General features: G+C 41.8%; 1 protein-coding gene across 1 annotated transcript in view; it reads left to right on the top strand.

The window, feature by feature from the left end:
* Window positions 1-22,935, top strand: part of Irag2 (inositol 1,4,5-triphosphate receptor associated 2) — a 115,976-nt gene that overhangs the window by 25,193 nt on the left and 67,848 nt on the right. Inside the window, exons 6-13 of the mRNA XM_010615129.3 lie at window positions 1,431-1,589; window positions 5,340-5,457; window positions 8,445-8,495; window positions 11,782-11,859; window positions 14,172-14,228; window positions 15,376-15,435; window positions 15,532-15,596; window positions 16,855-16,954. Of these exons, the coding sequence (XP_010613431.2) occupies window positions 1,431-1,589; window positions 5,340-5,457; window positions 8,445-8,495; window positions 11,782-11,859; window positions 14,172-14,228; window positions 15,376-15,435; window positions 15,532-15,596; window positions 16,855-16,954 (688 nt within the window). The remainder of the gene's footprint in view (window positions 1-1,430; window positions 1,590-5,339; window positions 5,458-8,444; window positions 8,496-11,781; window positions 11,860-14,171; window positions 14,229-15,375; window positions 15,436-15,531; window positions 15,597-16,854; window positions 16,955-22,935) is intronic.

Raw genomic sequence — 22,935 nt, forward strand, 5'->3', positions numbered from 1 at the left:
TTTTTTTTTTTTTTTTTTTGGTACCAGGGATCAAACTCAGGACCTTGTGCTTGTGAGGCAGGCATGGCACCACTGAGCTAAATTACCCCGCCCTGGCAAAGCATTCTCAAGTGCTTCTAGTTTCCTTGCTTATTTTCTTTTTTTCCAAGATTTACATTTTCTTTTTTTTTGTTGTTGTTGTTTTTTTTTTTTTTCTTTTTCTGGTACTGGGGATCGAACTTGTACCTTATGCTTACAAAGGAGCCAGTGAAACAACTGAGCTAAATCCCCAGCCCTATACATTGATGTTTTTAAAATAATACTGCCAATGGAGGGCCCTCACACTGAGGTATATCCCCAGCCCTTTGTTTATTTTCTGTTGATACAGGGTCTTGCTCAATTACTAAGTTTCCCAGGCTGGGCTTGAACTCCTGATCCTCCTGCCTCAGCCTCCCAGAGTGCTGGGATTGCAGGTTTACAACACTACACTTGAGTAGATCCACTTTTTACTTAAAGTCGTTTAACATTTTTCTTTTTTTAGGTAGAGCTAACATAATTGTCTTTAAAATTTTAACTATTTTATACCATCTACATTGGAACCAGTTTCATTAGGAAAATGAATTCTTATAAAACTAGCAATCCAAAAATTACCATTTATTCACTCATGAAACCCTTCTCTTTCATTGACTTCATGTGTTTTCTATAAAAAAATAAGTTCCTTTTGAAGTAATCTAGGGGATTAATTTTAAGGTTCTTTATTGGGGTATTTTAAACGTGAGTGGGAAATTCTGTTTTCCACTAAACATGTGAGCTGTGGATATTAGAGAGGCGATTCTGTTTCCTTCTTATTTTATCCAGCAAAAATGTGAAGAAGGAGGCCATGTACCCAGCCTGTGCTAAAACACTGAGAAAAGACAGGAGAGAGGAAGAGGTGGTCCGGAGTGCCGTGAAACACGCAGTCCAGACTTTTCTAAGGGGTTTTGAGCCAGTGTTGGGGCGGGGAACATGAGTACTAGTGGTGAACCCAGGCTCCACCTATAAAGCTCTCGGAATTGTGTCCGGGTTGAAGTTGTAGCGCAGCCTCCTGCCATCCAGTGCCCCAATGAATCATATCTGCTTATTTTGGAAACTTCCACCACCTGGGCAGACAGAAACGTTTCAGTATGGAGGAAAGCAAACGTGAGGAGGGAAGGGGCAAAGAGCTAAAGACCTGCAAATTGATTTCCCGAGTGGCCGGGGCTGACGGGCACTCTTGGAAAAAATCCTTGCTCTTACTGTATAATGAAAGTTTGAATAAATATCTATTGTACACAGGTGCTGCATTTATGATGAGGATGGGAGCAGAAAACTTCATAAGAACATTTAATCCTCAAACTTAACCGTATAGTTTATTTTAAATAGAAGGGACTGGAGATGTTGGAGGTCATCCTCATGTATTCTTCTGCCCCTAGAGATGTGTCTGACTTAATTACCTATGTAGCAGACCTACATTTCCACAAACAGAGACTGGAAGAGGAAAATCATAAGTTTAAATTGGCTTTGGAAACCTCAGAAGAAGCTAACAGCCAGTTAACAGAGGACTGCGCTGAATTACGCCTTCAAGTAAAAAGGTGAGTTTCAGTTTTCTTTTTTCATCTTTTATCATATTATTTGCATATCATACAGTTCACACTTTAAATGGACAATGCGGTGTTAATATATTCACAGGGTTGTGCAATCCTCACCATTATCTAATTCCAGAACATTTTTGTCCTTCTGAGGACAAACCCTATGCTTTTTCCAGTTGGTTCTTTCTTCCTCTCCCCTTTCCTTAGCCCCTGGCAACTACTGGTCTACTCTGTCTCGTACTTTCTCTGCACATTTTATATAAATAGAATCTCCTAATATGTGGCCTGTTGTGATTGGCTGCTTTCCTTTAGACAGAGTTTACAAGTCTTATTCACACTGAAGCAGGTATCACTATGTCTTTCCTTTTTTATGGGTAATACTGTCTCACATTTTAAAATCAACTCTTCAGATGACAGACGTTTAGGTTATTTCCATGCTTCTGTTATAATGAATAATGCTGCTGGGAGCACTTATGTACAAATGTTCTATGTACTTATGTTTTTTAATTCTCTTGGGTAAATCCATAGGAATGAAACTGCTGTATCATATAGTAATTTATACTTGGCTTTTGGAGGAACTACCAAACTGTGTGGCATAGTAAATTTACCATCTTACATTCTCATGAGGAATATTTATCCATGCTTTTCTAGCAGTGATGGTCTATAAGCTGTGCCATCCAGGCTAATGCTGAGCTCATTTCGTCTGTGGACCAGGTGTGGGTCTGTCCAAAGCATTCCGTGGGTCAGTCACAATCTTACTCTCCGTGGTCCCACAATAAATACTAAGAGGAACGCATGGATGGGTCAAGTTTTACATGTGCTCTCCAGGCACCTACAGCCTAGAAGGATAAGAAATGTGAATTTGTGACCTTAGCTCAAGATAAAAAAGAGAGTAGAGAATATAAAAGACATACCAGACAGTGCCCAGCTCTGATACCATGGGTTAGAGGGGAATGCTTGATTGTCAGGGAAAGAAACAAGTTTCTTACAAAGTCTGCATTTATAGGCATAAGTATTTTAAAGTTCTGGATAGCAGGGTTTGAGTTTAAATGGAATGCCGGTGGACCAGTGCAGCCGTAGATTCTCACCCTGATTTTTGCTTTTGTTTCTATTTTTGGTACCGGGGATCGAACCTGGGCCCTTGCTCTTGCAAGGCAGGCGGCAGAACCGCTGAGCTAAATCTCCAGTGCCTCACCTTGATTTTTGACATGGTCCAGGCTAGACACCAAACCAATCTCATGTGTACCATAAAAATACTTACCTTCAGTTCTCTTCTTTCCACAATTGGCTTATTATTTATTGATATGTGCTTCAAAGTTTCTTAACAAAACAAAACAAAACTGTGCCTCGAATGAATGTGTCAAGGTTTGGTTGCAAGTCCTAGAAGCAGTCTGTGCTCTAGTTGGTCTCTAACTTAAGCAGTCAAGAAATGCATTGGAGAGCCAGGGGTGTAGCTCAGCGGCACTGCACCTGCCTCACGAGCGCAAGGTCCTGAGCTCAATCCCCAGTACGGGAAGAGAAAAGAAAAGAAAAGAACAGCATTGGAAAGCAGTTGGGTCCCTCACAGAGTGATCAGGAGCCCAGGAATCTGGTGAGCAGCCTGTGTGCCGCCGTCTACACCGTTAAGCCACCCGTCATCTCTTCTTCTTAGCTCTTTTTTCTCCCTTAAGCTTCCCTTTCATCAAATAGCGAGTCATGTTAAATGAGCTCCTGTGTATCTCTCCAGTGTATCGATTTCCTTCCTCCCAGTCCTGTATCGTCTATTTAATTCACATGAGCATCACCTTTCACCTAGATCACCGCAGCAGCCTCGTGATGAGCCTTCCAGACGTGCTGTGCTGGCAGGAACACTTGGCAGATGCCAGTCTGACCACTTCCTGCCTCCGTGTTAAACATCTGGACGGAGCTCTCTTGCATGCAAGATAAACTCCAAGTGTGTTTTCTCTGGTACTGAACTCAGGACCTTGCACTTGCATTACAAGTGCAGGACCGCTGAGCTACATCCCTGGCCTACATGCTGAATTTCTTCCTAGGGTTTATGGTGTAAGAAACCTTTCATAATGGGGCTCTGTTGCTTTGCATCTGCTGCCCATTTTCTACTCGATCCTGCAGCAAAATGCAAGACCCATGCTGGCATCTGCTCGGATGCACACACTCCCTTACTGCCTGCTTTTTATGTGGTGCACAGAGAGCTTAGACCGTCTCCAACCTTGGTTCCTAATCACACCATAGTGTAGTTTTAATTATCTGTTTACCCTGTTAAACTGCGGACTCTGGGAGGGGGACATTCATTGGATTGATGGCACATTGGCTTTCAGTGCCCAAGACAGTGCCTGGCATAGATTTAGAGGTCAGTAATTTTTTAAATTCATTACGTTTATTGGTAGATTTTAGGTATACAGTATTATGACATCCCTGGGAATTTGGACCTTGACACAATATATCTTGGTTCTTATTTTTCCCCCACTCCACTGCCTTCCTTTCTAACCCTCCACCTCTCCCTATTAGCAAAGACTTGTTTCTGATTTTTCATTTTCTCATATTTATTCCTTTCTTTTCTTTGTTATTACCTACCCCTTCCTCTTCCCCTTTGTACCTTTTCTTCCTATTTCACATGATCTATTATACATTTTGAGCCTCATTTACATTCTCACCTTCTCACACCGGAGAAACGATTTGGTGTTTACACACGTGCGTCCTATTTATTTCACTTAAACGTATGGCCCCAATGTGCATCCACTTAGCTGTAAGTGTTTCTAGTTTCTCCTTCTTTTTTTTCCAGCTTCTAATTCTTTACGGCTAAATAGTACTCCATATCTTCTTTATCCAGTCACCAGTTGATGGGCAATTGGCCGTTTCCAAGTTTTAGCAAGAGGTCAATAATTGTTGCATGATCAAGGTAATTCCTCAGGAAGAAAGTGTACCTTCCTTTAGACTTGCAAAAGCAGTTTATAATCTAATGAGATAACAAATCATTTATTCCACAAGCTGGATCATCAAAACTCATTTGATCAGTTTCTAGTTGGTAGGCACTCAGGTTGTTCCTAATACATTACTATTTTTTGGGTGGCGGGGGTTTGAGACAGAGTCTCACTGTGTAGTTGAGACTGACCTGGAACTCGCTATGTTGCCTCGGCTGGTCTCGAACTCACAGCGATCCTCTTCCTGCCTCAGCCTCCTGAGTGCTGGGATTACAGGCATGCGCCACCATGCCTGGCCTCTAATACATTAGTATTACAAACAGTACCCTAATAGACTTATTCATGGACTGTTATATATAGAGACTATTGATAATTATTTGTTTAGCAGTTATTTTTTATCGGTAATTATTTGGTTAGCTGTCGCCACCACCAGTATGTAAGAGATCTTGTCTCTCTTGTCTTCCACTGTCTTCCATACAAGGTTACAGAACCTGGAATGTAGCATTATTTAATAAATACTCATAAAGTTGCACTAACCAATACCATTTCTCTTTACTCGTGTCATTTAGCCAATGATAGATTTCAAGGGGGATTCTCTAAATCTTTAGCTTCAAGAATAATTTGTTTTACCTCTGTTCTCTTTCCCTTCTCTATACCCCTTCCAAATTCCTTTCTTTTCTAAGGACTGAAAGATCAGGCGTTCATTACTGTGGTCAGCTGGATTAAGCCTTTAGTGGTTTTCAACTTAGGTCCAAAAATAGTCTTCGACTTCCTTAATATCTCTGACGGTTACATTTGAGGTTTTGTGCATTGTCCTCCCCCACCCCCACAGTGCCCGCCAAGCTATTATGAGAACAAACCTGTTAAAAGAAGAACTGGAGGAAATGAAAATTAGTTTGACTGCTTTAGAGGAGCAGAAGAGCATGGCCGAAGCTCAGAATAAACAATTGGTAAGTCACGAAGTACTCTGAAATGGGCATACAGTTTCCAGACTGATACGCAAGAGGGTTTGTTTGGGGCAAAAATCAGAAGACAATAAGAGTTGGTAACACTTTGGAAAAGTACAGACAAGATTTTAAAAACTGTTTTTCTTTTCACTCAGATTAAAATTTTTATCTTGTCTCAGTCATATTCATAATGTTTTATAAAGACCTAGAAAATCTCTGCAGTGTTTCCTGAAGTTGGTAGGTAAGTTCCTGAGTATCTGTTACTAAAAACCACTTGAACTAAAACCAGATTCTGTCATACTTTCACCAGTTTTCTCAGGATGCTGAGAAGCTTCGTAAGTCCTTCCTTATGCTGAAAAAGCACAGGCCTTTAATGTCAGAGCAAAAAGTTACTTAGACTAAGCTTTAACCCAAATGCCAGAGAAGTGATCACTTTATGGGAAACACAAGCATTAGTAGCAATTTCTAAAAATCTTGCTAAATTCAAATAGTGTTTTAGCATTGTTAATGATGAGGAGGGGTCACTGAATGTCATTTAAACTCACTGTTTTTAGGCATTTGTTGGAAAGCTGCTTTTAAAGTCTGAGTGAAAGTCCCTGGGAATCTTGGTTTCCAGGCAAGATCAGTCCCTTGTGACCTCCCAGAACTAACTCAGCTTCATTTAGCTTAGCTCTTGTGTGAAGAGTAGCAGGGAAGGACCTGACTCATTGGGCATCAGGTCCTTTGTGCCTGTGCAAATCTGTAAGTGCATTGCAGGGAGCGCTCAGTGTAGGACCCTGGGCAGCTCCGACCCAGACGCGCTATGTAGAAATGATCAAAAGCCCATCCTGGACAGCCAGACTGCCTGTGTTCCGGCCCCGGCTGTGTGACTTTGGACAAGCTGTAGGACCACTCTAAGCGTCAGTGTTCTCTAGGTTGGGTCCCGCTCCCCGAAAGCAGGAGGCCAGCCAGCCAGTGAAGCTTCCTCTGCAATTACAGCCACTCCCACCGTCCCTGGCGTCACTGCCTGAGCTGCACTTCCTGTCGGGTCAGGTTTGGCGTTAATTCTCATAGGAGCGCGAACCCTCCCATGAAGCCCACCCGAGGGATCTAGATTGTGTGCTCCTTATGAGAATATAGTGTAATACTCAGAACTAAAGTACTCAATCTGATAAGAGAACTAACGTGCACGATGAGTGTAGTAATGTGCTTGAATCATCCTAACACACCCCTGCCCTGTCTGTGCAAAAATTGTCTTCCACAAAACCAGTCCTCAGTGCCAAAAAAGGTCAGAGACCACTGCCCGAGACAAAGTGGGTGGGACAGTACGACCCACCCTACGGCTGGGAGGAGAAAATAAACTCGGCACATGTAAAGCATCTAGTTGTCATCGTCTTTTCTCGTCGGGGTCAATAATATTAACTGCTATTGACAAAAGTGTATTATCCTAGATATTCCGTATGGGTCTTTTGCATTTTACAGTGTTTTATAATTTCAAAAGAACTTTTAGTAATTTATGTCATGGTTAATCATAGATATTCTATGAGATAGAAGCAAGCGGCTACATCTTCATATTAAACGTTTTTACTAGAAGCCAGGTGTGGTGGCGCACGCCTGTAATCCCAGCGCTCAGGAGGCAGGCAGGAGGTTCGTCGGGGTCAATAATATTAACTGCTATTGACAAAAGTGTATTATCCTAGATATTCCGTATGGGTCTTTTGCATTTTACAGTGTTTTATAATTTCAAAAGAACTTTTAGTAATTTATGTCATGGTTAATCATAGATATTCTATGAGATAGAAGCAAGCGGCTACATCTTCATATTAAACGTTTTTACTAGAAGCCAGGTGTGGTGGCGCACGCCTGTAATCCCAGCGCTCAGGAGGCTGAGGCAGGAGGATCACTGTGAGTTGGAGACCAGCCTGGGCTACATAGTGAGTTCTAGGTCAGCCTCAACTACATAGTGAGACTCTGTCTCAAAAAACAAACAAACAAAAAAATTAGTAGAATGATAAATTCTAGGTAGTGTTTTGATTGTTCAAAGTCGATTACCTAATAAAAGGTAGTGCAAAAATTTAACACCGGTCTGCTAGTTCCCAGTCCATGGTGTACATGTTCACATATGTGCCTTTATTGTTATGTCAATGAGATACATCTTAGCCTGTGACATTATCCCTTTCATTTTTATATTATAAAGGTGACACCCGTTTATTCTGTAAACTAAAATGCATATCAACAGAGGAAAAAAAATAAAACCACACAAAATTCTTACTGTAACCTATTTGCAAGATTTGTGATTAACAGTTTTGGCAACTATCCTATCCTGGAGTATTTTTTTCCTAATTCAAGGCTGTGAATTAAAAAAATAGTTTTTAATGTTCATGTGTGGTGACACTCAGTCTGGGACTATCCACACTTTCACAAAGCTAGAACTCTTTTTGGTTTCATGGGGCATTTTGACTAGTTGAGTTTTCAGCTCTTTGTCAAACATAGATGGTAATTAAGTACCAGGGAAAGAAGCTGAGCAGTGCCCTGCCTCCCCTTTCTTGGTGTTTTAGACAGAGGCTTGTTATGTAGTTCAGGCAGATCTTGAGCTCACTGTGTCGCTCAGCAAACCTTGAATTCTCGGTGATCCTCCTGCCTTAGCCTCCCACAGGCTGGGCTTATAGACATGCACCACCATGCCTCGTATTTTTCCCCCTTCCCTAACTACCACTCCTGTGAGTCAGAGAGGAGACTGACTTCTCATAGTGCCCCTGAGACACAGCAAGCCAAGCTCAACCTCATGTTGAAAATATTTTCAGACGAGGCTCAACTGCGACGTGTGAATATTATATTTAAAGTTGGTAAAGGGAGCCAGGCATAGTGGTACCTGCCTATAATCCCAGCGCTCTGGAAGGCTGTCTCAAAATGAATAAAAAAGTTGGCTAAAGGGAAGGAATGTCAGTAGCTTTGGAGGTGAATGTATAGAATGTTTATAAAATTCTTAAATATTTTTATTCATTTTTCAGGAGACAGAAAACCGGGCTCTGATTCTTAAGATTCGGATTCTACAGGAAGAGGTATGTCAGGATCATTGAACACTGGCACAGCTAAACGAGGGGATTGCACAGTCATGGGTTGAGACCATGACTTCAGTGCAAACCAGGTGACTGCCCGGGCTGCTTGGGACCTGAGAGCAAATCGATCTGTCAAAGTATAAGTGAGGAAGGTAGGGTGTTCTGTCTGAACAGAGGTACCTTATTACTCTTGCAATTATCCAGAGAAGAAATAAGATTTTTTTTTTTTTTTTTTTTTGGTAGCGGGGATCGAACTTGGGTCCTTGCACTTGCAAGGAAGCTGGCGGAACCACTAAGCTAAATCGAGAAGAAATAAGATTTCAGCAGTTTAGTTTTAATGTGAAATGAAATGCTTCAGCCTAAAAATATCCACATCAAGAAGGAAAGGGTGGGCGTTACCTAATAATTTCCCACTGTTACTCCACTGAGTGAGACAACAAGACGCTTGTGTCCAGATCCAGATCTTAGACTGAATGAAAGCATGGCTTGGAAAATCCATTTATCTTTTCAGTGCTAATAATACATATTCCATGTAGTTGTTTTGGAGAACAACCAAGATAGTTGCCGCGAAGCTGCTTGTAATGTACCTTATGTATGTTAGGAAATGTTGGTGTAATCTCTTGAATCTATAATCTTTGCAAGTGTATTTCTTAAGCAATGGAATTTAAGCATTGGAAGAACAGATAGCAAAGTCACTGCTAAGTTACTGTTTGAGAGGGAAAATTCCCTACAGGTGGCTTGTGAGTAACGCTTACTGCTTGAAGTGTTTAAAATGTGGCTTTATATAAGTCTATCAACATATATATTAAGCTGTGCTGACTAGTCTGGAGACTATGAACCAGGTGGATATTTAAAAAAATCCATAAGGGCGCTGGGTGTGGTGGCACACGCCTGTAATCCCAGCACTCGGGGGGCTGAGGCAGGAGGATCTCTGTGAGTTCGAGACCAGCCTGGGCTACATAGTGAGTTCCAGGTCAGTCTCAACTACATGGTAAAAAAAAAAAAAAAAAAAAAAAAAAAAAAAAAAAAAAAAAATTCATGAGGAGTTGGAAAGGAGTAATTAAAGGGTGTAAAGAAAGTTTCTGTTGTATTACAGCTGTGAGGCTGACGTTTGTGAAATTAGGGCTTTCTATTTCAACTCCTCACGTAAGATAATTTCTTCTTGTATTTAAATTAGTGACAAGCATCGAAGAATTGTACCAAACCAGTTTAGATTGAGATGGAATACTTAAATCTCTTCATCAGGAAGTAACATTGCGATTCCTGATTCATGTTAGAAAATTCATATGAATACCCCCGCCAACTGAGACTCCTTTAGGAGGTAAAAATCTGAGGCAGCGTGAAGAATAACAGCGGAGGGGGGGGGGGGGGGGGGGTGAATAACAGCGCAGTGGTTTGGGTAGAGATTCTCGTCCATCCACCCACCCACCCACCCACCACGTATTTATAATACGTATTTACGTATTATATGAGTGACTCCATCCTAACGAAATGCTGAGTACATGAACTTAGGCAAAATGGCCCAGTGAGGAGCTTGCATAGTAGACAAAAATTAGTGCTATGGAGGGAAGAAGCAACAGACTGGAGGGAGAAGTACAATTAAACCAGGGTGGTTAAGAAAAGCAGTGCTGTGAAGTTAACCTTTCGACTGGAAACTGGAAAGGGGGTTTATCTGTGGAGAGTGCTTTGCAGGCAGAGGAAACAGCAAGCTCTAAGTCCTGAGGCTGCAGCCTGCCTGTGAGTTTGAAGAGGCAGTGAGGCCAGCTCGTGGGGAACAGAAAATGAGAAGCAAGAGGTTCGAGCTGAGAGCGCAGGAGTCGGGCTACGCAGGGTTTTCTTCTGAGGACTTGGACTGTTTTTCTTTCCTTTCCTTTCCCTCTTTTACCCTGAGATGGAGTTTTGAGTGGAGGAGTAATATAGTGGTAGTGTTTCTGCTTTAAGAAGATAACTCTGGCTGCTCGCCTTACAGCAGCCTGTAGAGAGGCAAGGAAAACCCAGCAAGACCAGTTAGGAGGCTTCTGAAACGACCCAGTTCCAGGCTTATGGGGACTCGGTTTAAAGCAGTAACAGTGGAGTTGAACAGAGGCGTGAGATCAGGGAATGCTTTAGAACGCAGCCTAAAATGTTTATTATACATGCAGGTAATACGGGAATTGTCTTCTCATTGTTTATAGTATCGCAGGAAATACAAAACAAAATCAAGTCTGAAAATGCGAATGTGGGAGGTAAAGTAAATTTGAAGAAAGTGAAAGGCATGCAATAGGGTAGAGGTTGGAAAACTTTTTTGTGCAGGAGCTGAGAGTAAATGCTTATAGGCTTTACTTTCCAAAGGCCTTTGTCCACAACTAACGTCTGCAGAACCTTTCATAGACAATATAGAGGCAAATGAACACAGCTGAGCTCTAATAAAACTTTATTTATAAACCGGGCACGGTCGTATTCACCTGTAAGCGCAGCACTCAGGAGGCTGTGCAGGAGAAGCCCAAATTTGAGGTCAGCCTGGACTACAGAGCAAGAACCTGTCTCAAGAAACCTAGCCCACAAAACCACACCAAACCAAACTTCATAGAAACAGGTGATCAGCTAGATTGGGTCTTTAGGGGTGGATGGTTGGCACAGTTTGGCAAACCCTGATTTCAGAAAAAGGCAGTGTAATATGCCAGGATGATGTGATGTGATAACCAGTAAACATTGAGGTTAAAGGTCAAGGATTTTTCACGTGACCTGCTGGCATGATGTGGGTGGCAAGCTAATTTACACAAATCCTAGAAGGAAGAAATAGGCAAGGGAACTGGAGGACGTGGAAGGGAGAGATTCCGGCGTTTGACTCTGGAGCTGAGTGAAGAGGATCCGAGCCCGTGGAACGACTTGAAGGGTAGTGAAAAGGTAGCAGGATGGAGGGATTGCAGGGTGCAGTGGAGACTGAAGGTTTGTTGGTGCTAAAGGAAAAATGGAAGACAAGAGGTGGTGGTTGGAGAGGAAGATGCTTGCAGCCAAGTGAATGGAGGACTCCCAATAACTGGCCGTAGGAAGGCTGAAGCCTTATCTGTGGAGTAAGTGTTGGGGTGGGGGAATGGAATATCAGAAGCCAGTACTGAGCGTGTTTCAGGACGGTCCTAGTCAAGAGAGCGAGTTATTTCTGGACAATCTCAACTTCCGTTTCTTAGTTTTACGTGGGTTACAATGTTGTCAATGAAAATACAGTATCACTTCCTATCAGAGACTTTGGCTATAATGCTTTTATTACTGTTGGTGCTAAATCTAAGAATATTCTTCTGCTTTGTATTAGAATCTAAAGAACGCTTTGGATATAGATGGACTAGAAAAGAAGATTGAGAAATTATCTGAAACTGAGACAGAGCATCAAGTAAGCACTTCCCAAATACTGGTAAAATATTTTTTTCTATCAAGCCAGTTTTATTCTGTGAAGGTGTAGATCATCCATTGAGACAATAACCAGTGGTTATAAATTCTAAAAGTTGTATTCCTCCAAGTGTCTGAGTTCTCTAAAAGGTGGTTTCTTTTGCTTTCTCCCTTTTTGGTAACAGCTATACTGCTACATAATTTACAATTCATGAAATTTACCTAAAGTATATAAATCAGTGGCTTAGGGTGTATTCAGAGTTGGTTGGTTGCCCTGGGAATTAAGCTTAAAACATTTTCATTATCTTACGAGGAACCCCTTTCAGTGTGACTTCAGCCCTAGGCAACCACTAATCTATTTTCTGTCTCTAGATGTGTCTATTTTGGAGATTTCATATATAAATGGAATTTTATTTTGCTTAGAATAACGTTTTCAAGGTTCATCCATTCTGTGGGGTGTGGTTTCTTTTATTGCTGAATAAAACACTACTGAGTTTGGAGTTTGGATGCACCACACTTTGTTTATGGACATACCATTTTGTTTAGAGATATACTGCATTTTGTTTATCTGCTCAGTTGCTGGCACTTGAGCTGTTTCCTTTTTTTTTTGGCTGTTGTATTACTGCCATGAGCATTTGTTTACCGGTTTGTGTGTTAGATCCATGTGTTCACTCTCTTCGTCACTTAGGAATAGAATTACCGGGTCATGTGGCAATTCTGCTTAACTTTCTGAGGAACAGCCAGGCTGTTTTCCAAAGGGGCTGCACAATTTTACATTCCACAAGCAGAGTGTGGGGGTACAGATTTCTGGATTTCATTGGCTACACTTCTTGTCTGTCTTTTTCTTACAGTAGCAGTTTATCAGCTTTTGATTTTCTAAAATCTCTTGTCAAGAAAGTTAACGAAATTGTATCTTCTTACTGCTGAAAATTAAAAATAGGAATCTCTACCCCTATTAAATTAAGGGACGATACCTTACGAATAAGGAATGAGAAAATGCAATTTTGATTATTACATGTAAAAATTCTATTTTTAATATATACTTCCCTTATGTGTTATATGTTCTTACCAGGAAACGGAAGGCACCATTCAATAAATTTATCAATTTATGTCATTTCACTCACTTCAATGGTTTACTCGGGTAATATTTTTGTTGTGTATGTTTGAAAGTGTGATATACTTCAATTTCATGTGGATGCAGAATTTTAAAGTTTCCCAGCAGAAACAAAAATTTTGTGGGAATATTCATGGATTACAGATTACATTTACAATTTAGACATTACAGTTAATTCGACATGAGAAGTGGCTTTTTGGAAACTGCAACTGTGATAAACTCTAGTGTAAGGAACCAGAAGTCATAGGTGCAGGTCCTGTCTTCTCTACCCAAAAGCTTTTCAACATGAAGCAAATTGTTTTTCAATTTTCTCATCTGGAACCTGAGTGTGGTATTTCTACCTACTCCACAAACTCAGATGACTGTTTGTGTTTGTTTGTTTGTTTGTTTTTTTGAGACAGGGTCTCACTATGTAGTTGAGACTGACCTGGAACTCACTATGTAGCCCAGGCTGGTCTTGAACTCACAGTGATCCTCCTGTCTCAGCCTCCTGAGTGCTGGGATTACAGGTGTGTGCCACCACACCTGGCTCAGACCACTGTTTGAAAATATCTTTAGACCTGTGAAGAGACCTCCAAAGTACAGAATTACGATGGTAATTCTGCCTTTTACTGTGTTGATTGCATTTATAGGTTTGCAACTCAGCATTGTACGTATTTATCAATTCTATCATATTTGTAAGCGTGTGTCAACCAACTTGCTTTTGGCTTAATAATCTCATCTTTAAAATTTGGTTTGCTGCAAGGAATCTGGAACACTTTAAAATTCTGTTTTTAAAAGAGGAAGGGTCTTTGTTGTAGACTCGTGGAATCTAGGTTCATGTCTTGTCCAGATTTTTATTTTCATCCATAGAAGCAAAGACAACTCCCTGTTATCATGGGGAGTTCAAACAGAGGGACGGATGTGTCACTGGAGCCAGACTCTCACCTTTCGGGCTTGGCTGTGCCCTGGACTGTGTGTGACCTGGGTGGACCTCAGAAGTGCTCGACTCTGGCTTCCTTGGTGGTGAAGGGAGGGCAGTGAGCGAGCCCTGTGTGGAGGAGGACTTGTTAGGCTGGATGTGAAAGTTCTTTGTGAAGTGGAAACCATGTGTGTGTGACAGGTTTCTCAGAAGCAAGTCTCCCGTAGGGAATGATTTTATAGTACTAGTGTTGGACAAGTGCAATGTCCTGATGGCCTTCCCTAAATTTGTTTGCTTTTAGATGCAATTACACACCTATGAGAACACATTGGTCAATAAAGAGGCAAGTGTACAAGAGGTTGGTATTGTCCCTTCCTTTGGGGATTTCTGTGGGATTGGCTAGCTCTCCAGGTCATGAAAAAGGTGGTCATTTGTGTGATTTTACTCCCATGAAAAGATAGGAGCTTTTTATTGTGTCAAAAGACAGGACGGGAAACTGCTCTTCCGAGTGAAGAACTCTGGCTGATACATTGGAACAAATTCTCTATCAGTTCTGGTAGAGTGCAGCCACCAGTACAAGGGTGTCAGTGTTCAGCCTACAAGTCACTGGCTAGATACTGGCGAGGAGGTTTTAATTCGTAACAACACAAGAGGATGCCCCGTCATTCACTGTGGGGAGCAGATTCCCTAGAGTGGTATGTGCTGCCTAGTTCCACTGATGGATAGGTGCAGAGATACCATTCTATTTATTCTTGTATCCGTGATGATAGCCTACCTGGTAACACATGGTGCTATGAGATGTGACTTAACAGAGACTCTAAGAGACACAGGAAGAACACAGCCTAAGTGAACAGATAAATCCACCATCCAATGAGACAGGGAAGAGGAAGGAAACCAATATTTTCCACTTTTCCACTTCCCCGACATGTTAGAGGACCGTGTCCAAGATGCTGAATGTTACGCCAACAATGCCACTGCGATAATGGTAACGGTATTTTGAGAGACAGTGGTGATCCCTCACTTGCCTCTGACTTTCCGTATCCTGCATACCTGCCCAGTGTCCATTGGCTGAGCAATTCCTGTGTTCCAATCGTGGGATAAAATGATTGATGTAGATACCCTCTACCTGTACCTTCTGGTCTTGCAGTCTCAAATAGAGATTTTACTGGATGTATTGCTTGGACTGGATAAAATTGGGTTCCTTGATATTTTGTGTATTAGTAGAAAAAACTTTTTTCCTTAACTGAATCATAAGTATAATCTTGATTCGGGCTCAGGAATCACCTTTTACAGGCTGATTCTATTGGAGCAGACTAAAAACCCGGGGCAAAAGGTGTATTGTCCCTTACTTGTATGTTTTAATCCTAAACACTGGTTGGTTAATTGCTTGGTAGAAGATCTCATGGTAACTGAGTATTTAAGATTCCTCCGTGGCTCACACTGATGGCCTGATATGATTTGGTGGCTCCATTAATATTTTTGCTCTTCGTTCTTGTACTTTTCAGAAGGATTTAAGAATAGAGGAGCTAAAGTCGTCCATCATAGAATATAGAAGCATTACAGAGGTATGCTGTCGTTTTACAGTCTGCAGGGTAGGATTGTTAAATGTAAATTCCCCAGTAATGTCGCACGGGCAGCCTGATGGTTGTGTGTGGTTCCAGAATTTACGAGGGGAGAAAAATGAACTGGCTTACGAGTTACAGAAGTTGCAGCAGGAGCTCATCCTGTAAGTATAGAGCAACCCTTGCCCCTGGGCTATATTCACAGTGCTTTGTCCCTTTTCTGTGATTCTTCTCTTCCTTTCTGCCTGAGGACTGCTTTATGAGTTTCCCACACGTTTCTGTCTCAGTCAGCTTGGTCTGCTGTAACAAAACACCTCACCCTGGGCACCTTCAATACAAACCTTTCCTTCTTACGTTTCTGGAGGCTGGAAGCCTGAGAGCAGGGAGCCATTAGCGTTGAGTTCTAGGGACCTCTTTCCGGTTGCAGGCTGCCGACTTCTCTTTGTAGGGAAGTGAGCTAGGGAACTCTCTGGCTTCTATTTGTAAGGGCACGAACCCCATTCATGAACACTTCGCCTACTCATCTCTAAACACCGTGGGAGCAAGCGCAGCGCATGGTTTTACCTCCTTCCGAACGCCTGTCTTCTTGTGTTAGAATTTGTTTCTGAAAAGCATCTGTTAGCCCAGTTTCCACAGCTACTCCAATAAGAAGGTGAATAAAGCCAATAGAATGAGTTCACACACTTGCAGAATGTGAACAGCAAGTGAGAAAAGGACATTATTCACTTGAAGGCAGAAGTAGATACCTGCCTGGCTCTAATTATTATTATAATTATAATAATAATTATTATTGATACCAGGGCTCGAACTCAGGACCTTGCGCTTCTGAGGCAGGTGGCAGAACCGCCGAGCTAAATCCCTGGCCCTCTAATTAATTTTTATATCAAGAGTCCATGGATCTTGTGTGCCTAGATCTGCTGATTTTGGAAGAAAAGACAGAAATCTAGATTTTTAGTGACTTTCTTTTTCTAATTTTTAAACCTTTTCATTCTTTTTAAAAAGTGTGGCCAGGTCTGAAATTCCAGTGCTCTGGCAGTCTGAGGTAGGAAGATCACAAGTTTGAGCCCAGCCTGGGAAGTCTAGAGCCTTAATAAGACCCTGCCTCAAAATTTAAAAAAAAAATAAGAAAGAAAATAAAAAAAATGACCTGGGAATGTATCTCAGTGCGAAGGGTCTGGGTCCAGTACCTAGTAGCATTTAAAGAAAAGAAGGGGGGCCTGCCTGTTTGTGACTTCTTAGGGTCACCAGTCTGCAGCTTCTGGCGGACAGAGACGGTTTCTCCTCTCTGTGGCTTAAGGAGGGTGTGATTGGCTTCTCTGGGCTCGCTGGTTATTTGATGATGGGTGAACCCTCTTGTGACTTCAAGCATGTTGTTAGAGGCACACTTAACTAGGTTGGACAACTGTTCTTGTTTTTTTCAAGAAATAGGATCCAGTTGAATGGCGGTGGAGAGCCCAGCAGAGTCCTCTGTGAAGGAGAAAACTCTTTACACCGTGAACTCATCCTTGCCCGATCAACAGAGGCAAGTTGTTATAATCAGGTGGAAAGCTTTAAAAAGTAACCAGGTAGGGCTGGGGAGTTAGCTCAGTGGTTCTGCTGCCTGCCTCGCAAGCTCAGGGTCCTGAGTTGGGTCTCTGGTACCTAAAAAAAAAACTCCCAAATTGTGTATAGCTTACTATTAAGTAAAGGTTCATAGCTTTCTGAAAACCACCCAGGACAGCTTGAGGATATTTGTTGACAATTTTTAGATTTCAAAGTCTAAAATCTCTCAGCCTGGAGGAAGGTACCATTTCTAGAGAAGTTATAGCCTGGAGCACTGGCCTGGCTTGTGGAAGTGTGTGTTCTGGGCCTTGAAATTTACACGCCTTTACATATTCGTGGTCTTTTCTGGACAGATCACCCCCACTGAGCCCCATTCTAGGGCCCTCAAGGTAGCAGTGGAGAGCCATCAGCTCTGTTCTAGTTCTCTCTTTAATTTCATTTTGTTTTGCTTTTTTGAGACAGGGTCTCGCTATGTAACCACCCAGGCTGGCCTTGGACTCATGGTGATCCTCCTGCCTCAGCCTGCTAGGTGCTACAAGTATAGGAATGTGCCACCATGCCTGGCTTTGTTGTAGTATTTTCTGAAGTCCTCAAATGTATTTACCAAACGATAAGATGCCCAGAAATAACGCCAATTTCTTGGCTTTACTAATGATATCAACCCAATTTTATGACATGATTACATTCTGAACAGAAACTAGAATTTTTCTAGTTAATTTTATTTCAGCTGCCCTATGTCCTTTATTTTTTAAATTTTTATTTATGCTTTTATTAGTACACATTTGTGGTACAGAATGTTCCCCTTCCTTGTTTGGAGTTGCTGCTTGTACATAAGATATCTCCGTTCCTTTTCTCATCCCGTTTCCCTCCCCACTTTGTTCATCTCACTATCCCCTTCCCGTCTGAGAAAGATCTATTTCCCTGCTTTCTATCATCTATCTTTTATCCTGCTCTTTATTTATCATTTGGTTTCTCTTATCCAAGAAACCATGCAATATTTAAACTTGTGCGAAGCCGGGCATGGTGGCGCACGCCTGTCATCCCAGCACTCGGGAGGCTGAGGCAGGCAGAGGATCGCTGTGAGTTCGAGACCAGCCTGGGCTACATAGTGAGTTCCAGGTCAGTCTCAACGACATAGTGAGACCCTGTCTCAAAAAACAAAACAAAAAAAAAACACAAATAAACTTGTGCGTCTTACTTCACTTAATATTATGGTCTCAGTTGTGCACAGTGGCACACACCTGTAATCCTAGCATTCAGGAGGCTGAGGCAGGCAGCGGATCGCTGTGAGTTCGAGACCAGCCTGGGCTACATAGTGAGTTCCAGGTCAGTCTCAACGACATAGTGAGACCCTGTCTCAAAAAACAAAACAAAAAAAAAACACAAATAAACTTGTGCGTCTTACTTCACTTAATATTATGGTCTCAGTTGTGCACAGTGGCACACACCTGTAATCCTAGCATTCAGGAGGCTGAGGCAGGAGGATCACTGTGAGTTCAAGGCCAGCCTGAACTAATGATGAAACCCTGTCTTAACAAAAGAACAAAACAAAATTTGTGGCCTCCAGGCGTATCCGTTTTCCTACAAATGACTCAAGTTTATCTTTTTTATGGCTAATTTGTGAATGGTAATAAAATGAATTATTACTTTAAAAAAAATCTTTTTTTTTTGTACCGGGATTGAACTCGGGTCTTTGCAGTTGCCAGGCAGGACACCGAACCGCTGAGCTAAATCCCCGGCCAAAAAATCTAGTTTTGCCGGATGCAATTCCTTACAACAGGAGGAAGAACGTTTAACATGGGAAGCCGTTTTGGACTTGGAAATGTTGCCTCCCCCTTTTTTACTTCTGTGTATTTTCCAGTTTTATGCCTGTTAGCTTAGGAAGTGTTTTACTTGGCCCATCGCGTTCTCTGCCCTGCCTCCGTCTCTCTGTGTCCGTGGACAGCGGGGACATCAGGGTGCCCTCCCGTTGACAGCTGCCGCACGACCTTGAAGGCAGGAGAATGTGTCTTTGGGGCCAGTGCTGTCCGAATCGCTGCTGCCAAAGATGCTGGGACAACATATGCTGCCTTCGCCAGAAGCCGTCTGGAGCAGCCCTGGACGTTCTGCCGGAGGCTGTGTTTTGGTGCCATTCTGTTTCAAATGCTCCTCGTCTCCCTGTGATTTTGAAATACCGCCAAACTGCCAGATTGAACAGAACTGAGGCAAAGCTGCCGTGGCCGTGTGTTTTTGTCCTCTGTCCTCTGCGGTAATAATGATGTCAAGATGCGGGGCTTATAAAATTCTGTCTTCCCAGCAGGGCGCTCTCAGCTGGGAAAATTCTGGCTCGGCGGTTCGCTTCCCTGTAGATTGGGACATTTGCCTTCTCACTGAATAATGGAAATGAGTCCTTGAGTCTCTAGTAGTCAGTAAGAAGGCTAAGAATGTTGTCATAGATCTTAAATGTGGCAGGAGACGGAGACTCTGAGAGAAGTACAGAAAACGTGCTCTGTGAAGCCCTGAGCACGTGTTGATAGTAAGTGGGAAGGAGACAGAAGAAACCAGTATGTTTCTAGCGAGATCAATTGAGCACCCCGTGAATCTCTCTTTTTTTTTTTTTTTTGGTTTTCTTGAGACAGGGTCTCACTATGTCATTAACACTGACCTGGAACTCACTATGTAGCCCGGGCTGGTCTTGACTCACAGCGATCCTCCTGCCTCAGCCTCCCGAGTGCTGGGATTACAGGTGTGCTCCACCATGCCCGGCTTTCTTTCTTTCTTTTTTTTTTTCCTATCCTTGTATGCAAGCATGTGGTATTGGGGATCGAACTTGGGACCTTGCACTTGTGAGGCAGGTGGCAGAACCACTGAGCTAACCGGCCCCCATCACTGTAGAACTTGAACACATGCAGATAGCACAGTTTGGTCGTATTCATCTGCATTAACTTCCCTTATCTTTCTCTCTCCCTAGACCCCTTCTTCCTCTCTAATGGTTGCCCTTCCACTTCCATGCCTTTTTTTCTGCATTGCACTTGTCATTCTGAATGTGACTTAGTTCACTGGACATGATGATCCCTCAGTGCTGCCGTTCTCCTGAAAATGATAGCTTTGAGTTGTTTTTGGCTGAATTGTACACCAGCGTTTGTACCACATTTTCTTTACCCATCCACCCACTGATGGGCGCCGAGGCTGATCTCTTTCCTTGGCTGTCGTGAATTCCGCCCGATCAACACGAGAATGCAGACATCTCCATAGTGTGCAGACTTGAATGCTTTAATATGTAGATGAGTGGCAGAGCTGCATCGTTTGGTAGTTTTGTCATTCATTTCGTGGATTACTCTGCGTACTGTTTGCTACAATGGCTCCCCTGAGTTGTAAGTCCCACCACTAGTGAATTAAGGATTCCTTTTCCCTGTGTCCTCATCAGCATTTTAAAAATTCTTAATGAGAGTCATTCTGACATCAGTGAGATGGTATCTCAGTGCAGTTTTGATTTGCTTTTTCTGATTGTTAAAGATGGTCAACATTATTATTATTATTATTACCATTACTATTTTGGTACCAAGGATCAAACTCAGGACCTTGTGCTTGCCAGGCAGGCACTGTGCCACTGAGCTCCATCCCTGGCTCCAACATGATTTTTGTGGACCATTTGTATTTCTTTAAGAAGTGCCCATTTTTGGGCCGGGGATTTAGCTCAGTGTTTCTGCCACCTGCCTTGAAAGTGCAAGGACTCGAGTTTGATCCCAGTATTAAAAAAAAAAAAGAAAGAAAAGAAAAGAAAAAGAAAAGGAAAAACAAGAAAAATGCCCATTTTTGTTCAGATGCCTTATTCTTTTGGTATTAAGTTTTTGATCTTTATATATTCGAGGCATCAGTGCTTTGTCAGAAGAGTATCAGTCAAATATGTTTGCCCATTCTGTAGTTGTCTCTTCGTTTGTTTTCTTGTGCTGCGTAGAATCTTTATAATTTGATGAGATCCCATTCATTGATTTTTGCTATTATTTCTTGAGCTATTCAAGACTTGTTCAGGAAGTCATTGCCTGTACCTATGACTTCAAGTGTTTTCTCTCAACAGTTTCAAAGTTTTAAGACTTGCAAGTCTTTAGGCCATCTTTAGTTTGATATTTTTGTGCAGGGTGAGAGATAAGGGTCTAGTTTCAGTCTTCTACATATGAATGTCAATTTTTCCCAACATAATTTGTTAAAGAAGTTGTCTTTTTTCTGTCCAGTGTTTTTGTCATCTTTGTTGACAATGAGATTGCTGTAGCTCTGTGGATTTATTTCTGGGATCTCTATTGAATTGGTCTACATATCTACCTTTTTGTTGTTGTTGTTTTTTGTTTTTTGAGACAGGATCTCACTATGTAGTTGAGACTGAGCTGGACTCACTATGTAGCCCAGGCTGGTCTTGAACTCACAGCGATCCTCCTGTCTCAGCCTCCCGAGGGCTGGGATCATAGGCGTACGCCACTGTGCGTGGCCTACATATCTACTTTTATGCCAATGCCTTACTGTTTGTGTTACTATGGTTCTGTAGTAAACTTTGAAATTGGGTATTATGGCTTTGGCTATTCTGAGTCTTTTGTGCTTTTATATGAATTTTAGGATTTTTTTTCTAGTCTTGTGAAGAATGTTATTACTATTTTGATGGGGGTTACATTAAATCAGTAGATCGCTTTTGGTATTATGACCATTTTTACATTATCGGTTCTGCCACTTCATGGACATGGGAAGTCTTTTCATCTTCTAGTGCCTTCTTCAATTTCTATCTTCAGTATTTTGCAATTTTTGCTGTACAGGTCTTGAACCTCTTTGTTTAGGTTGATTTCTAGGTAATGTATTATTTTTGAAGCTATTGTGAATGGACTTAGTTTCCTAATTTCTTCTCAGTGGGTTTGTTATGGGTGTATAAAAAGCTACTGATTTTAGGGTGTTGTTTTTTGTATCTTGGTGATTTGCTGTATTTGTTTTTGTTTTTTTGGTACCAGGGATTGAACACAGGACCTTATGCTTGCAAAACAGGTGGCAGAGCCCTGAGCTAAATCCCCAGCTCCTGTATTTGTTTATTCTAAGAGTTTTTTTTTTTTTTGGCAGAATCGTCTAAATCTTTATAAATAGACAATCACTTCATCTGCAGACAAGTCTAATTTGGCTTCCTCTGTCTTATTTGGATCCCTTTTATTTCTTGCCTGATTGCTCTGGTTAAAATTTTAAGTACTATGTTGAATAAGAGTGGTGAGTGCGGAAATACTTGTCTCGTTGCCCTTTGTGTCTGGTAGTGTTTGTTTTATGGAACCGATTGCCCTGATAGTCGGTGCATAAATATTTACAATCATTATGTCCTCTTGGTAGATTGTTCCATTTACCAATATGTAATGACCTGCTTTGTCTTTTCTGCCTAATTTTGTCTGTTTTGTCAGATATGAGTATAGCTCCTGCTTGCTGTTAGTTTCTGTTGGCTTCCAATACCATTTCTCGTCTTCTCGCTCGGAGTCTGTGAATGTCTTTGCCGGTGAGGTGTGATCCTTGCAGGAAGCAAGCAAGTTGGGTCTTGTTTTTAAATCCAATCTGCCTGTCTATGTCTTTGAATTTAAGAATTGAGACTGTTCAGGGTCGTTATGGAAAGAAGTACACTAATTCCTTTAATTTTATTGTTTTTCTAATGCTTTTTGCCAAATTCTTGCTTGTTTATCTGTTCTTCTAGTGATATTTATTCTTTCTTGTGCTTTTTGTGGTTGTGTCTCTCTTCCTCATGTGTGGATTCCATTAAGCATCTTTTTCAATGCTGGCCTTGAATTTCTTTTCTTTTTGGTACCAGGGATCCAACTCGAGTCCTTGCGCTTGTGAGGTAGGTGGCAGAACCACTGAGCTAAAATCCCTGGTCCGCCTTGTATTTCTTTAGTTGCGATGATCATGGAAGGTGTTTATTTCTACTTTGACTCTGAAGGCTACCTTTGCGGATGTGGTAATCTAGGTTAG

The sequence above is a fragment of the Fukomys damarensis genome, unplaced genomic scaffold (genome assembly GCF_012274545.1).
Source record: "Fukomys damarensis isolate Sample0158 unplaced genomic scaffold, DMR_v1.0_HiC HiC_scaffold_19, whole genome shotgun sequence".
NCBI classification, from domain to species: Eukaryota; Metazoa; Chordata; class Mammalia; order Rodentia; family Bathyergidae; genus Fukomys; species Fukomys damarensis.